Source organism: Humulus lupulus, chromosome 7 (assembly GCF_963169125.1).
Source record: "Humulus lupulus chromosome 7, drHumLupu1.1, whole genome shotgun sequence".
NCBI classification, from domain to species: Eukaryota; Viridiplantae; Streptophyta; class Magnoliopsida; order Rosales; family Cannabaceae; genus Humulus; species Humulus lupulus.
Genome location: NC_084799.1, coordinates 13779864 through 13792758, shown reverse-complemented (window position 1 = coordinate 13792758; position 12895 = coordinate 13779864). Strand labels below are relative to the sequence as shown.

Below are 12895 nucleotides of genomic sequence, written 5' to 3'. Positions count from 1 at the left end.
AACGGGCCAAATTTTCATCACACCCCTGTAACAAGAGATATGGACTCACATGCATGCATTTCACATCATATCATAATATAATCAACATATACATGCATTTATCAATTAATAACATAATTAAGCAAGTATGACCCTCCCGGCCTACTATTCATGCCGTTAAACTCATCGGAGAATTCGGGGCATTACAAACGCTCCTCCAGACGCTGCATCTATGATTGTGCGAGTAGTACCACACAAACCATTGTAAAAAATATGGACTAGCATCTATTTTTCGATTCCATGATGGGGACATTTTCTCAACAGCTCCTTAAACCTCTCCCATGCATCATACAACGATTCACCATCTTTTTGGTGAAAATTATTGATTTCACCTCTATATCGTGCAGACAGCGATGGTGGGAAAAATTTCGCTAAAATTTTCGAGTTAGCTCTTCCCATGTTGTTATAGAATTGGCTTCCAGAGAAATAAGCCAACTCTTTGCTCGGTCCCTCAGTGAAAACGGGAAAAGTCTCAATCTCACTGCATCATTTGTCACTCCGTTCATTTTGAATGTGGCGCAGAGCTCTAGGAAATTAGCCAGATGTAAGTTTGGGTCTTCCGTTGGCAATCCCCCAAACTGAACTGATGATTGTACCATTTGCAAAATGGCAGGCTTAATTTCAAAATTATTAGCCTCAATCGTTGGAGGTCTAATGCACGACTGTGCCCCCGTTACAGTAGGTAGCACGTAGTCCCTCAAACTTCTTTGCATTGGTTGCTGAACTGGTGCAACTCCTATTCCTCCAACATTATCCGCTGCTATCCCAGCATTTCTATTCTCATCGTTACCATGGGCAATGCTGAGCCATTTTTTCTACCCTTTTCTGTTTCCGATTTCTTCTACAGGTTTTCTCAATTTCCGGATCAACAGGCACCCTTGACTCAGACCCTTGTCGTCGCATAAACTATATAAGTACCTGAAATCACAGATTGCAACAGAAAACCCAAATGAGAATGGTAAGAAAGAACGACAACCAAATTAGAAAAAGAATTAATTTCTTGATATTAGTAAAAAAAAAAAACAGTCCCCGGCAACGGCGCCAAAAACTTGTTGTGTAAATTCGATACGCAAGTGCACGTAATCGTAACAAGTAATAAAGAGTAAGTGAGATCGTTCCCACGAGGACTGTATACTAAGTACCCAAACTTAATTCCTATTTCTATTTGGCTTACGATAGATTAGTCTCAAGAATAAACTAAAATTGTTGAACAAAATTCTAAAATTAACTTCAATAACTGAAAATAAATAACGTTAAGAAAATTCAATGGATTAAAAACTAGGGCAATTAATTTCATCAACCCTCCTCTTTAATTCTCCTTAACACAAATCTTACTATTCAACTTCTCTCTTGTGATAGCAGGTCAACAATAATAACTTATATTCGTACTAGGATATATAAGTCTCAATCTTATGCAAATTTTCTACATCTCTGTGATTAATAAACATAAGATTGGCATTAAGATTAACAACCCTAAAACTACACAGATTATACAGGTACTCTCGTCCTAATATGAAATCTATGTTTATTCAATTACAGCATAATCAATTCTCACTTTTCAGATTTCGAATAAAAATCACATATTTCATGTTAATGGTGATCAATCATTCACAAGCATTAGGTTCGAATTGAATAAATCACAAGATAAAATTGAAATCATAAAACTTGCATTAATTTAAAATAAAGGTTCAGGAGAATCCATTAACACCCTAGAAAAATAGTTTAGTTCATGATCAAATCCATAATAACCATAGAAGAAATTAAAAGCATCCAAAATACAGAAATTCAAAGTAGAAAAGAAGAAAACTGTGATGAATTCTTCGATTCCGATTGCAATCCTCTCCAATGTGCCTTCAGTCGTCTCCTAGGGTTAATCTCCCTCTAAAAACGTCATTAAGAAAGCTTTTATAATCCCTAATTAATTATGTGCGAAATGACAAAATTGCCCTTGAAAAATGCCCTAACTCTGGCTTCCGTACGGACAAGCGTTGCGGCGCTGATGAATAGAGCCGCGGCTCAAGTGCAATTCGTGATCCAAATTTCCTCTCTGACTTCGAGTAGCGCCGCGGCCCCAATTAATAGAGTTGCGGCTCAAATTGCCTTTCAATTGCTGCCTTCTCTGTAACTCTCAGGGCCGCGCCGCTAGTGCATAGAGCTGCGGCTCAAATTGCAAATTTTTTACCAAATCTTCAATTTGACCCCCGATTTCACTAACTTCCATTCCCTAGCCCGTTTAACACCTTCTCTTCAAGAATTAAGCAATTTTCCTTCAATTTCAAACTTGTTCCTTCATAACCACACTTAATCCTGAAAACACAATAAAAACCGGCATAATATCGCACAAAACCAAATAAAAGATTAAAATTGCCTCTTAAAACATGTCCTAAAACCATACCAAAACTAGTCCTAACAGACTGTAAAATGGTGTACATGAACAGTGCCACGATATTATTGATGTGGCACTGTTCACCACAACAATTTTTTTTTTTGTTGGTTTTTGTGTTTTATATTAATATTATATATAAATATATGTATATTATTTAATTTGTAAGATAAAATAATATAATAATAGAATGTGTATTTTGTGGAGAATATAATAATGTTGAATATATTTTTTGGTGTAATTTTTAGTGTTATGGTTGAATTAGAAAAAAAATATGATGTTAAAATTACCTCATTTTGATGTTGGTTCATCACCATTTTAGTGTTTATAGTTGGAGTTATCCTTTGCCTTTATTGTTACAGTAATGGTATAAGCACCCAAATATTATACATAATGACGTGTCACTGTTTTTTAAAACATTGAGTTTGTGCTTTTATAAATGTGATTACTAGACTAAATTGTCACATCACTGTATGTAATGTTTCAGTGTATATTTTAAGTGCATATAACGTTACCCTATATGTGTTCGGCTCTTGCCGATTGTGAAATAAATAAATATTCACTTTTTCTCAAAAAATAAAAAATAGTAAATACCGGCTTAAAGATTTTTTTTGCTCATTAATAAATATGATTTTGTAAGAAATAAATAAATATAATAAGCAATAGCCAATGCTACGTCGTTTTGGAGACATAAATCAGAAGTCAGAAGAAACTCATACACTTCTCCTTCATTCTCCATCTCTCTGTCTGATCTCACACTTCCTTGTCTCTCTCTTCGTTCTCTTCTTCGAGCTTCTACGAGGTACAATTTCATTCTCATTTTCAGAGACCTATACACCTTCGTTCTCATTTCATCTTTGATTTCTAAGCAATCCAATGACTAATTTCAATTTATATTCATAGGGTCTGGTCTGAGTCTTAGGGGAAATGCATGTGAGATTTTAGCTTGAAATCAGCATTTCATTCCGAGACTCAACATATTTTTTTTTTATTCGACTGGTAAATTGCTGTGTTTGTCTGTTATTATTTTTTTATTTGTCATTTCTGTTCATTTTCCTTATGAGCTCATGTAATTAAATTTTGTTGCTGTCTATTCGAATTCGCAAAATTAAGTTGGATTTTGGGAAAATTTTAGGGGTCCAGATTTTTTCTTCTTCTAGTGTTTAGTTGATGAAGAAATAAGTAGTGGAAAAGGGACTTTAGAAATTGGATTGGGATCTATGTTGAATGGGATTTATAAGGAATGTACAATTAGTTTAATTTAGGTCTTGTTTATTTGTTAATTGTTTTTATGAATTGGATCTTATCTGCCAAGGATTGGTGGAAGATGAATCTAGGTATATAGCAGAATATAACTGGGTTAAAGGCTACTGATAATATAGTTTATTTTCTCGCGGGCTAGATTGGAGATCCTATAACATGGATAGTAGTATGTTTCATTGCATAAAAAGATACATGAATTGAAGAAGCGAAGTATTCTGATGATAAGGCATGCTGTTATTTGCATGTAAAGCTGTGCAGATTTTTGTGGTTTATGTAAATGCTGAGAATTTTTTTTCTCTTTTCCTGCAGTTGAAAATTATCATCTTTAAATGGCTGGAAGAACTCCAATTCCCACTAAAAGCTCGGCACTTATTGCCATGATTGCTGATGAGGTATGGTTGGTGTAGTTTTCCTGAATTTGTGACTGAATTAGTTCCAACCTTCTTGGATTTTTTTGGTTCATAAACATTTTGAATTTTACTTGATGAGGAGCTCCACCATTATAAAATCGATAGATAAAGGACAACAATATGGTTTTGCAACCAAATCACGTACAATAGAATGACTGAATTAATCTCAAGGCTCTTTTTTTTTTTCATTTGTTCTTGGAGTTGGAAGACAGTCTGTAGAGTTTGTGTTTTAACACATGAGGGTTAGGTTGAGTGTTGGGTGATCAATCCCTTTGTTTGCTCTCATGAGGTTTGACTGAGATTTGATTCCTTGAGGGGATCTGCATAGCAATTTGCTATTAAAAGAATTTCTCTCAAAGATTGTAGGGTTCAGAGAGAGGACAAGTATATACTATGTATAAATAGAATTTATGTTCTTTACTTTACCTATAATGTGAGGAGAGGAAAACTAGAGGCAGTCTGGGCATAGGGGACTTGAAAGCTAGAAACAAGGCATTACTACTGAAGTTGTTGTTGAGATATCCCTTAGATCACATTCTCTTTAGTACAAAGTTATCAAAAGTTGGCATGGCCTTCAAGAGAATCAAAGGTGCACAAATTTGGGGAAGAGATCGACTTCTAGATGCCCTTGGAAAGGGATGGCTTCTTTTTTATGATGAATGTACAAAGTCAGTTAACTTCAAGGTGGGTGGTGGGAAGAAAATTAGATTTTTGAAGGACACGTGGGTTGGTGTTAGGCGTTTGGGTGATATTTTCCCCTTTTAGCAAGGCTATCTAGTATACAAAATGGCAAAATCAATGAGTTTCTGGGTAATAATGAAGTGGATGGAAGAATCAATGTAGCTTGTAACTTACATTTCAAAAGAAATCTGAATGATAGAGAAGTCCTAAAAATTATTGATTTGTTAGTTATGTTGGAAGAAAGATGTGTCTGTCATGATATAGAAGATAGAAGGGTTTGGCTAGGTGATAAGTCTTACTGCTTACATTCTTCTTTACTCAAGATGGGGCTCTCTTATACTTGGAGTTGGACCTTTTTAAGTATTTGTACTTTGGATGCTTCGAACTGTTTAAATGTACCCATTTGATGTCTTACCTTGATATTGTAGGATACCATTACTGGATTTTTGCTAGCTGGAGTGGGTAATGTTGACTTGCGGAGAAAGACAAATTATCTTATTGTTGATTCAAGTATGTTTTACAGCTTTGTTAATACAAGTTTTGTTGAACTTTCACTTCAATATCTATGTATATCTTGTCATTCTTAGTAACTATACTGTGTACCTTATCAATCATCTGTAGTTTTGTTCAAACTTTTTTGTACATGAGTAGCCGGACAAAAATGTGGAATTTGTTATATCTGACCGTTTAATTTTGTGGGTGCTTCACAAAAGAAAGGAATTAAAAGTTTCTATGAAAATATTTGATTGTAACCCCTTCACTATCACATGGAGGTAGGTTGATTATTTATTTATTTATGATGTTAGCCATTTGGTGCTAATCTGTTAAAATAGTTGGAATGATAAGCTACTGCACTAGCTCTTCAGGAATGGCCACGGCCAGCTTACAACCAGAAATCATGTTTTCTTTACTGTTTGATGTTTACACATATAGCATAAATTTGATGTTAAAGTCTTTCATTGCGATGTTTTTCCCTATCACATAATGCCTTCTCCCTCTTTCCCCAACACAACAAAACATATGGCTGTGTAGATTTTTATCAAGTTGGCAACCAAGTTGCTGAACATGACAAGCAGCGTTTATAAAGAGTTAAATCAAGACAACTGACATTGATATCCTTGATTAGCGGAGCTTGAACATATAAGTAAAAATAATTTGGTGTAGGGTACTGACATTTAAAATAGGTAAAGTGTGGATGCATGTGCCCCCCTCTTGAAGTTATTCCAAGTCCTGGGCCCTGATATCTAAAAGCAAAAGTTTTGTACAGTGTGAGAAACCTGAACAACTAGTTCACAGGAATGTCTAGAATAAGGATAAAATTAATCCTTAATTTCATTACTAATAATCTTCGTCTGTGCTCAGAAACAACAGTGAAAGCAATTGAAGATGCATTCAAAGAGTTCACCACAAAGGAGGACGTTGCCATCGTTTTAATTAGCCAATACGTAAGTCCTTATTGTATTTTTAATTCTCTGTTGTGTGATTACGTTCTTTCTAGTTAGCTGCGCTAAAACCTCAATGGTCCAAATGTAATACTAATATTGAAACCATTATATCATGTTTTGCAGTGGTTATATAAATTTGAGACTATTATCCCTTGAAACATTATTCTGAAAAATTTAATTTTTTTAACTTTTCAAAACAGATTGCAAACATGATAAGGTTCCTAGTGGACAGCTACAACACACCCATCCCAGCCATACTGGAGATTCCATCCAAGGATCATCCATACGACCCTGCTCATGATTCAGTTCTTTCTAGAGTCAAGTACCTCTTTTCTGCTGAGTCTGTGGCCTCAGATAGACGTTGAGAACTGCCTATATTCTCTTAATGAGATGGCAAAAACCAGTCCTCAGGCTGATTGTTTATTATCTACTTTGGCTCATGTGACGCACCTTTGTATTTTGTGCATATCAAGTGAGTTGCTCATCTGCATCTATCAGATTCTTTTTGTGCCTATTTGGATTCTAGCTACCTAGATTTTTATAAGAATAAATCATGACAACATAAAAGGACATGTTTATCATTGGCTAGTTGGTGTGATTCTTTCCCTTCATTTTCTGGCCTTGTCCAGAATGTTATAAGCTTATTTGTAAGCACATATGAATTTCCCAATTTGGGTTTGTTTTATGCAACCCCAATTTAACTTTAGATATTTACTCCTGAAGCATATTCAAGTCCTCAAATGCCGCTCACTCATAGAGTTGAAAGACAAATATTGAATAACTAGTCTCTTTCTCAAGAAATTATTTGAAGGCGACCGCTTCTCTTGAATCGAATCTATGAGAACATTTTTGATAATATCTATAAAGAATTATGAATAAAAATCTGAAGTGGAAATCACATGGGGATGGAGAATGCATTGCAATCATCCCAAAGAAGGAGCTTACTCCTTAAATCACCGTAGCACAGCTCAGCTCATGTATTTATATACACCACGATGATTGGTGTCTTTAATATTCTTCTTCTTTTTTTGGTTAAAACTGAAAATATCAAGGTTTTGTATTGCAATCTTTTTTTGCAGATTTTACTGTTAGTATTTACACCAAAGACAAAATTCTTACACGTACCCACCTAACATACACAATGGATATTTGATATCCAATCCAAGTGTTTGGCTACATGATTCCGATATCAGTCAACGTTTTCAATTATGTAAAAAGGTTATTTCCCTTTCTCATTTGTTTCCTTCGTGAAAATCAAGGAAGATATTTGAGGTATACATTATTGTTATTCTTTATTTTTTTGAATATGTGGATAAGAATGAGTGATTCACCATATACTCACTCCGGGTACTCTTTTAAAAGCCAACTTGCATGATTGGACTTCTCTCTCTCCATCAAAGCTTATGTGTTCAACTTTTGCATATTTTTTTCCCATACAAATTTAGGTCTTGCTTTTCTTTCTTTCTTTTTTTTCCTTTCCTTTTAATTCTTTACAATTTATGTTATGTTATGTTTGGTTTGATTTGATTTTGTGACTTTATGTCCTCTTCAGGGTTGTTATATTTAGTTATGTTGATTTGTGATCCCAAAGGCTAAATTATTTGTTTTTCTAAATAGTTGTACACACTCTCAAGTAATTTGCTCCCTTTAAAACCAAAATGTTAGGTATGTAAACTTTAGTAATCTCTTATATTTGCATTTTTTTTCTCTACTTATGGGGTTTCTCATAGAATCTAACTATAATGGTAAGCAAGATATCGCTGTCAAGGAAGTTGGGTTAAAAGATAAATTAATGGTCATTAATGGATGAGGTCATAGGGTAATTAAAATCAAACAACCAACAAAAAAGGGCCACCACCACTGTGGTTTCTAAATTGCCCATTTTGAAGAACAAGATAAAAATAGATTGAAAAGAAGAAAATAATAAATCCATTCACTAAAAGATTGTGCTGTCCCTTCTTCCATAACCCTTTTTTTTTTCTTATAATATATAATTTCAGGTCATACCTAAGAAAAATATATTAAGTTCTCATTCTTCTTAGTGGGAAGTTTTCTCCCCTACCTAAAACTTTTCAAATTAATTTCTTAAATTTCCTCTGACATGGTCAATCACGGCTTTAATTCAGCAGCCTTACTCAGAAAAATGAGAAAAAAAATAAACAAATAATATATATAAAAAAAAGGACAAGTGGCAAACATGAAGTGTCTTAAAAGAGGATTTAAAAACATTAGGCCCCACAAACAGGCTGGGCCCACCAATGTGTGGGCCGGATTTAGTATTTATCCACAATTTAGTGGCATTTCGAATGAGAGAGATGCCGCATCTCACCAGAAATCTATCCAATGCAATTGGGAGTCAATTTGTTTGGTAAATCCGTCTCTTCTTTTTTTTTTTTAAATATTTTTTTTATCATTAAAATTATAGTTTATATCATATAATATTATGATTCAACGAGCCAAGTTGAGAAAGAAAGATACTTTCCTTAATTGCTTAATTAGAAAAAAAATTATGAATAAATATAGTAAGAAATAAAATATATAGATGTTACGTTTATTTATTCTATAGATTAGAAAGGAATTTAAAAAAAATAAATAATAAATGTATTTGCATGCATGTGATCCTATCCATGTTTTGAGCAAATCATACAAAACATAACGTATATAATCTTCTTAAGCAACCATATCATATCATATAATATAATTGTTTGTTTGTTTGTAGTTTTGTAATTTTGGTATACCAATTCTAGATACTTAGCTAGAACACACATTACGACATTCTCTCTCACTCCTTTCAATTTAAAAAAAATATCGTTTTCCTTTTCATACATCTGTACCTGCTCAATCAAACTTTAAAAAAAAAAATCCAAAATTCAATGATTTGTCAAAGATTTATATTAATTTTCCTAATGATAATATATATCCAAATTTAAATGAAACATACTATATTTATACACAATAATAAACTATATACCATAATATCATATCCCAAACCGGAAAATTAGTTGATTTTGGATAAAAACGTTTTCACTTTTTACTTTTTTTATTTTTTATTTTTATTATATATCAAAGACAAGTGGCGGATAACCAATGGCGTTACCATTTCTGTGGCCACAAAAGCAGAGCACTCATCAAAATTGGAGAATTTTGTTTTATTTATTTTTTTCCTTTTTAAAAAATATTATAATTTTTAAAGTGGGCCCCACAAACGAACAAAAGGCCCCAATATAATTCCCTGAAATGTTTTAGTTGAAAGTCCAAATTAGATTGAAACCGAAGAAAGAAAAAACAGTAGGAAAGAGAAAATGGATAGGGTGTATTCAGTGGACGAAATCTCCGACTGGGCGGCTCCGCCGCCTCCGTCTTCTTCAAACTCCGGCGATGAAGCTTTGAAGATGAACCGCAGCGCATCGGAATGGGCCTTCCAGCGGTTTCTCCAAGAAACGTCGGGTTCAGTCACCTCTGCACAACCACAACCACAACCACAATCTCAACTACTCCCTCCACTACCTCCTCCGCCTTCCTTTTCCGGCGACGAAAACGACGTCGTTGAGATCAAGGCGAAAGATAATCTGAAACCATCTGGAACTCCGTTGTCCTCTTCCTATATTCCCGTGGACTCGGAGGACTACCAGGCTTTTCTCAAGAGCAAGCTTAATCTCGCATGCGCTGCCGTTGCTATGTCTCGGGTAAATCTCTAGCTCTTGTTTGTCGTTCTTTTTGGTGTTTGTAACTGAAGATAAACGTATGTTTTGTGGTCGTTTTTGGCTGCTGGCAGGTATTTGGCGAATATAATCTTTTGTCATTTTGTGATTTGTAAATATTTTTGTTCTGTTTTTTGTCAATGGGAATATTACTTGTTCTTTTATTTCTCAGTATTCAAACAGCTTCAGATTTATTTTTACATTTTTTTTGGTGTGAGCGAGTGTTAGAGTTTATATGAGATTGTCTAGAGTTTTAGTTTTTCTCTGCTCTTTTTTTGTTTAGGCATAAATTTTTGTGTATGAGTTGCCTGTAGTTCCTATTCGGTCAAGGCAACCAAAGGTAAAAGAAAATAGAAAAAAGGTTATCACAAATTTTGGTTGTGGATTTTGTGGGGGCCTCTCATAAGTAATAGGAAAAGTCAAATTATTTAAATTAAGGGTAATGTTCTTGAAGAAAAGAAAGGAATAGAACTGTGTCAAGAGCTATGTTCATATTTGATGACTATGAATCATAACTTCATATATCAGGCATTCAGCACTTGACACTTTTGGGGTCCTCTAAGAAAGAAAGAAATAAAGTGGGGTTGAGATTTGGGATTTAGTAAGTCTACTATCTGGTTTTTGAATAGTGAAATGAATCTATGACAATATTTTTCTTCCCTCGTAAACATCTGTTGTTCAATTTTCTATTCATAGGGAGCTTTGGGAAATGTTCAAGATTCGGCTACTTCAGCTGACTGTGGATCACAGGCCTCATTTACCTCTGTAACTCAAGCTTCTTCAAAAGGTATGCCTCAGTCTATTTTGTTGCATTATAATGCACATGATTGCATCAAGTTTATGAAGGTATGAAGGTAGATCTGACATGTTGCTTACACTTAGTTTGTATCACTAGTTTAGATAATGCAACAGATTAGTGATTAATTTTACACGACTTTTTTTTAACAATGCACTGGTCACATATACTATCAGAATTTTGATTATCATATTTTCTTTATTTCTTATCTATTATCTATGTAGGAGCTGTATATGATTTGACCAGGTCACAAGACAAGGATGTTAATGGATCACATGTATCTCCAGCCTTGAATATACATAAGAATTCTATGGTTTCATTACGGCCAGCAACTAGTGGTTCATCGAGAGAACACTCAGATGATGACGAACTTGAAGGAGAGACTGAAATTACTGAAAATATGGACCCTGCTGATGTGAAACGCGTAAGGAGGTAACTATTGTAGACAGATAAGCTGTTTTAACTATTATATCATGCTTTTAGGCACTCCAAGTGTTTACCTTTAGCAAGTAACCATACTGTGCTTGCTCTTCAAATGAGATATGCTTTCCATATCATCAGCCAGAATGACTCATTTATTATCTTAACATAAACATGTCTGTAAAATATGATGACAATGTTTTGGTATTCCAGAAAAAATTGATCAAATATATGTCTAGCAAGTTACCTTAAGACTAGGTAATAACCAAACAAATTTTCTATTAGAAGCAATTTGTGGGGGTCAATCTTTTGGATGTGTAATTATGTTATTCAAAGGTAACTGACTCAAAGAGTATCCTTTCTGCCAATGTTCATTTAGATTTGACATAGTTACTCTTTCTATCTCAATGAATAAACTACCCCCATGGCTGTTTTTTTAGGGGATGTTTGGCATTCAGATTATAGTAAGATAAAAAATTAACTTATTAATTTTACTGCATGTTCGCATAGATCATTATTCTGGGTCACACATTTTGTACAGTTAGGCCTAAAATGAGCTGTACAGAGCCGTTCATCTATCTAGTCCATTTATTCACAATGTCATATGGTCGGTTTTTTCAGAATGCTTTCCAATAGGGAGTCAGCTAGACGCTCAAGAAGAAGAAAACAGGCACATTTGACTGATCTTGAGACACAGGTTCTTTTCTGTCCCCTTCTCATTACCTTCTATTATGTCTTCTTTCTTTTCCGCTGGTAAATTTTGCCTTCTGCGCTGTTGTATTTATGCTGCTGCTCTTCAGGTTGCTCAATTAAGAGTGGAAAACTCTTCGCTATTGAAGCGCCTAACTGATGTAAGCCAAAAGTACAATGAAGCAGCTGTTGACAATAGAGTTCTAAAAGCAGATGTTGAAACATTGAGAGCAAAGGTAAGCTATTCATTGGTCGTACTAATATTATTCTCATTTTGGGTCATGTATGTTTCAGTCCAAGATGAGCTAAAAGATCTGATATGTTTCCATATTTACAGGTAAAAATGGCCGAGGAGATGGTCAAAAGAATAACTGGATCAAACCTGTTCAACACAGTGTCTGAAATATCCTCAATGGACATGCCATCATTTGATGGAAGCCCTTCAGACACATCTACTGATGCCGCTGTTCCTGTCCAAGAAAACCCAAATCATCACTTCTACGAATCTAGTTATCCAGTATCTTCTCAGGACACCAAAGGAAACAACAATGGTTCAGCAGAAACCTCTGCTGCAGTTGAAAACGGGCAACAACAGAGGTCAACAGCAGGAAGCAAAATGGGACGAACACCTTCGATGCAGCGAGTGGCGAGCTTGGAGCAACTGCAGAAGAGGATTCGTGGGGGAGTATGGGGGCCTCACTCCAATGGAAAGCAGCAGCAGTAGGGAGCACAACTGAGCAACCAAGAAGGAACTAAAAGAAGATTTATTGAAAGTATTTTTGAGTGCTGCTTCTGTGGCATCACTAATTTTGGCCAAAATTATGTAAATAAAAAAAAAAAAACCAAAACCTATTCATTAGCTTGACTGTGTTATGGATTGGACTGATAATTATTGCCCCTTGATAAATAATTTAATTCATATAAAGAATCATCCAATTTTTCATATTACCATGTCTGCTTCATGTATGTAAGCTTAAAGCTAGTAGCACTGATAAAATAAAATGGAAGTATTCAATTTTTATTAACTTCTAATGCAACTTTTTGTATTTATAAGTAATTAATAACAG

General features: G+C 34.5%; 2 protein-coding genes and 1 non-coding gene across 4 annotated transcripts; all 3 read left to right on the top strand.

Annotated features, from left to right (window-relative positions):
• Positions 1 to 274: 274 nt before the first annotated feature.
• Positions 275 to 380, top strand: LOC133793045 (small nucleolar RNA R71). The gene has a single exon (XR_009874508.1). It is a non-coding gene; the product is annotated as a small nucleolar RNA R71 (small nucleolar RNA).
• A 2702-nt stretch (positions 381 to 3082) lies between these two features.
• Positions 3083 to 6927, top strand: LOC133790742 (V-type proton ATPase subunit F-like). 2 transcript variants are annotated; one of them, XM_062228501.1, is made up of 6 exons: positions 3083 to 3224; positions 3326 to 3421; positions 3995 to 4077; positions 5205 to 5286; positions 6139 to 6221; positions 6422 to 6927. In XM_062228501.1, exons 3-6 carry the CDS (start codon positions 4015 to 4017, stop codon positions 6584 to 6586), a joined length of 393 nt encoding a protein of 130 aa, XP_062084485.1. In that variant the 5' UTR covers positions 3083 to 3224; positions 3326 to 3421; positions 3995 to 4014; the 3' UTR covers positions 6587 to 6927. The 2 variants fall into 2 exon arrangements, with proteins under 2 accessions (XP_062084485.1, XP_062084484.1); XM_062228500.1 differs by lacking the exon at positions 3326 to 3421.
• Positions 6928 to 9478: 2551 nt separating this feature from the next.
• LOC133790740 (light-inducible protein CPRF2) lies at positions 9479 to 12771 on the top strand. Its single transcript, XM_062228498.1, has 6 exons — positions 9479 to 9907; positions 10619 to 10709; positions 10943 to 11150; positions 11760 to 11835; positions 11939 to 12064; positions 12166 to 12771. The coding sequence occupies exons 1-6, from the start codon at positions 9524 to 9526 to the stop codon at positions 12550 to 12552; spliced, it is 1272 nt and encodes a 423-aa protein (XP_062084482.1). The 5' UTR covers positions 9479 to 9523; the 3' UTR covers positions 12553 to 12771.
• The last annotated feature ends 124 nt before the right edge of the window (positions 12772 to 12895 follow it).

What these genes read in the sequence shown, in the direction of transcription:
- LOC133790742 (XM_062228500.1), top strand. Translation starts at nt 4,015, where the DNA reads ATGGCTGGAAGAACTCCAATTCCCACTAAAAGCTCGGCACTTATTGCC. An exon ending in TTGCCATGATTGCTGATGAG is followed by an intron (nt 4,078 to 5,204) that starts GTATGGTTGGTG and finishes TTGATATTGTAG; the next exon opens with GATACCATTACTGGATTTTT. An exon ending in TTATCTTATTGTTGATTCAA is followed by an intron (nt 5,287 to 6,138) that starts GTATGTTTTACA and finishes GTCTGTGCTCAG; the next exon opens with AAACAACAGTGAAAGCAATT.
- LOC133790740 (XM_062228498.1), top strand. Translation starts at nt 9,524, where the DNA reads ATGGATAGGGTGTATTCAGTGGACGAAATCTCCGACTGGGCGGCTCCG. An exon ending in TGACTGATCTTGAGACACAG is followed by an intron (nt 11,836 to 11,938) that starts GTTCTTTTCTGT and finishes GCTGCTCTTCAG; the next exon opens with GTTGCTCAATTAAGAGTGGA. An exon ending in TTGAAACATTGAGAGCAAAG is followed by an intron (nt 12,065 to 12,165) that starts GTAAGCTATTCA and finishes CCATATTTACAG; the next exon opens with GTAAAAATGGCCGAGGAGAT.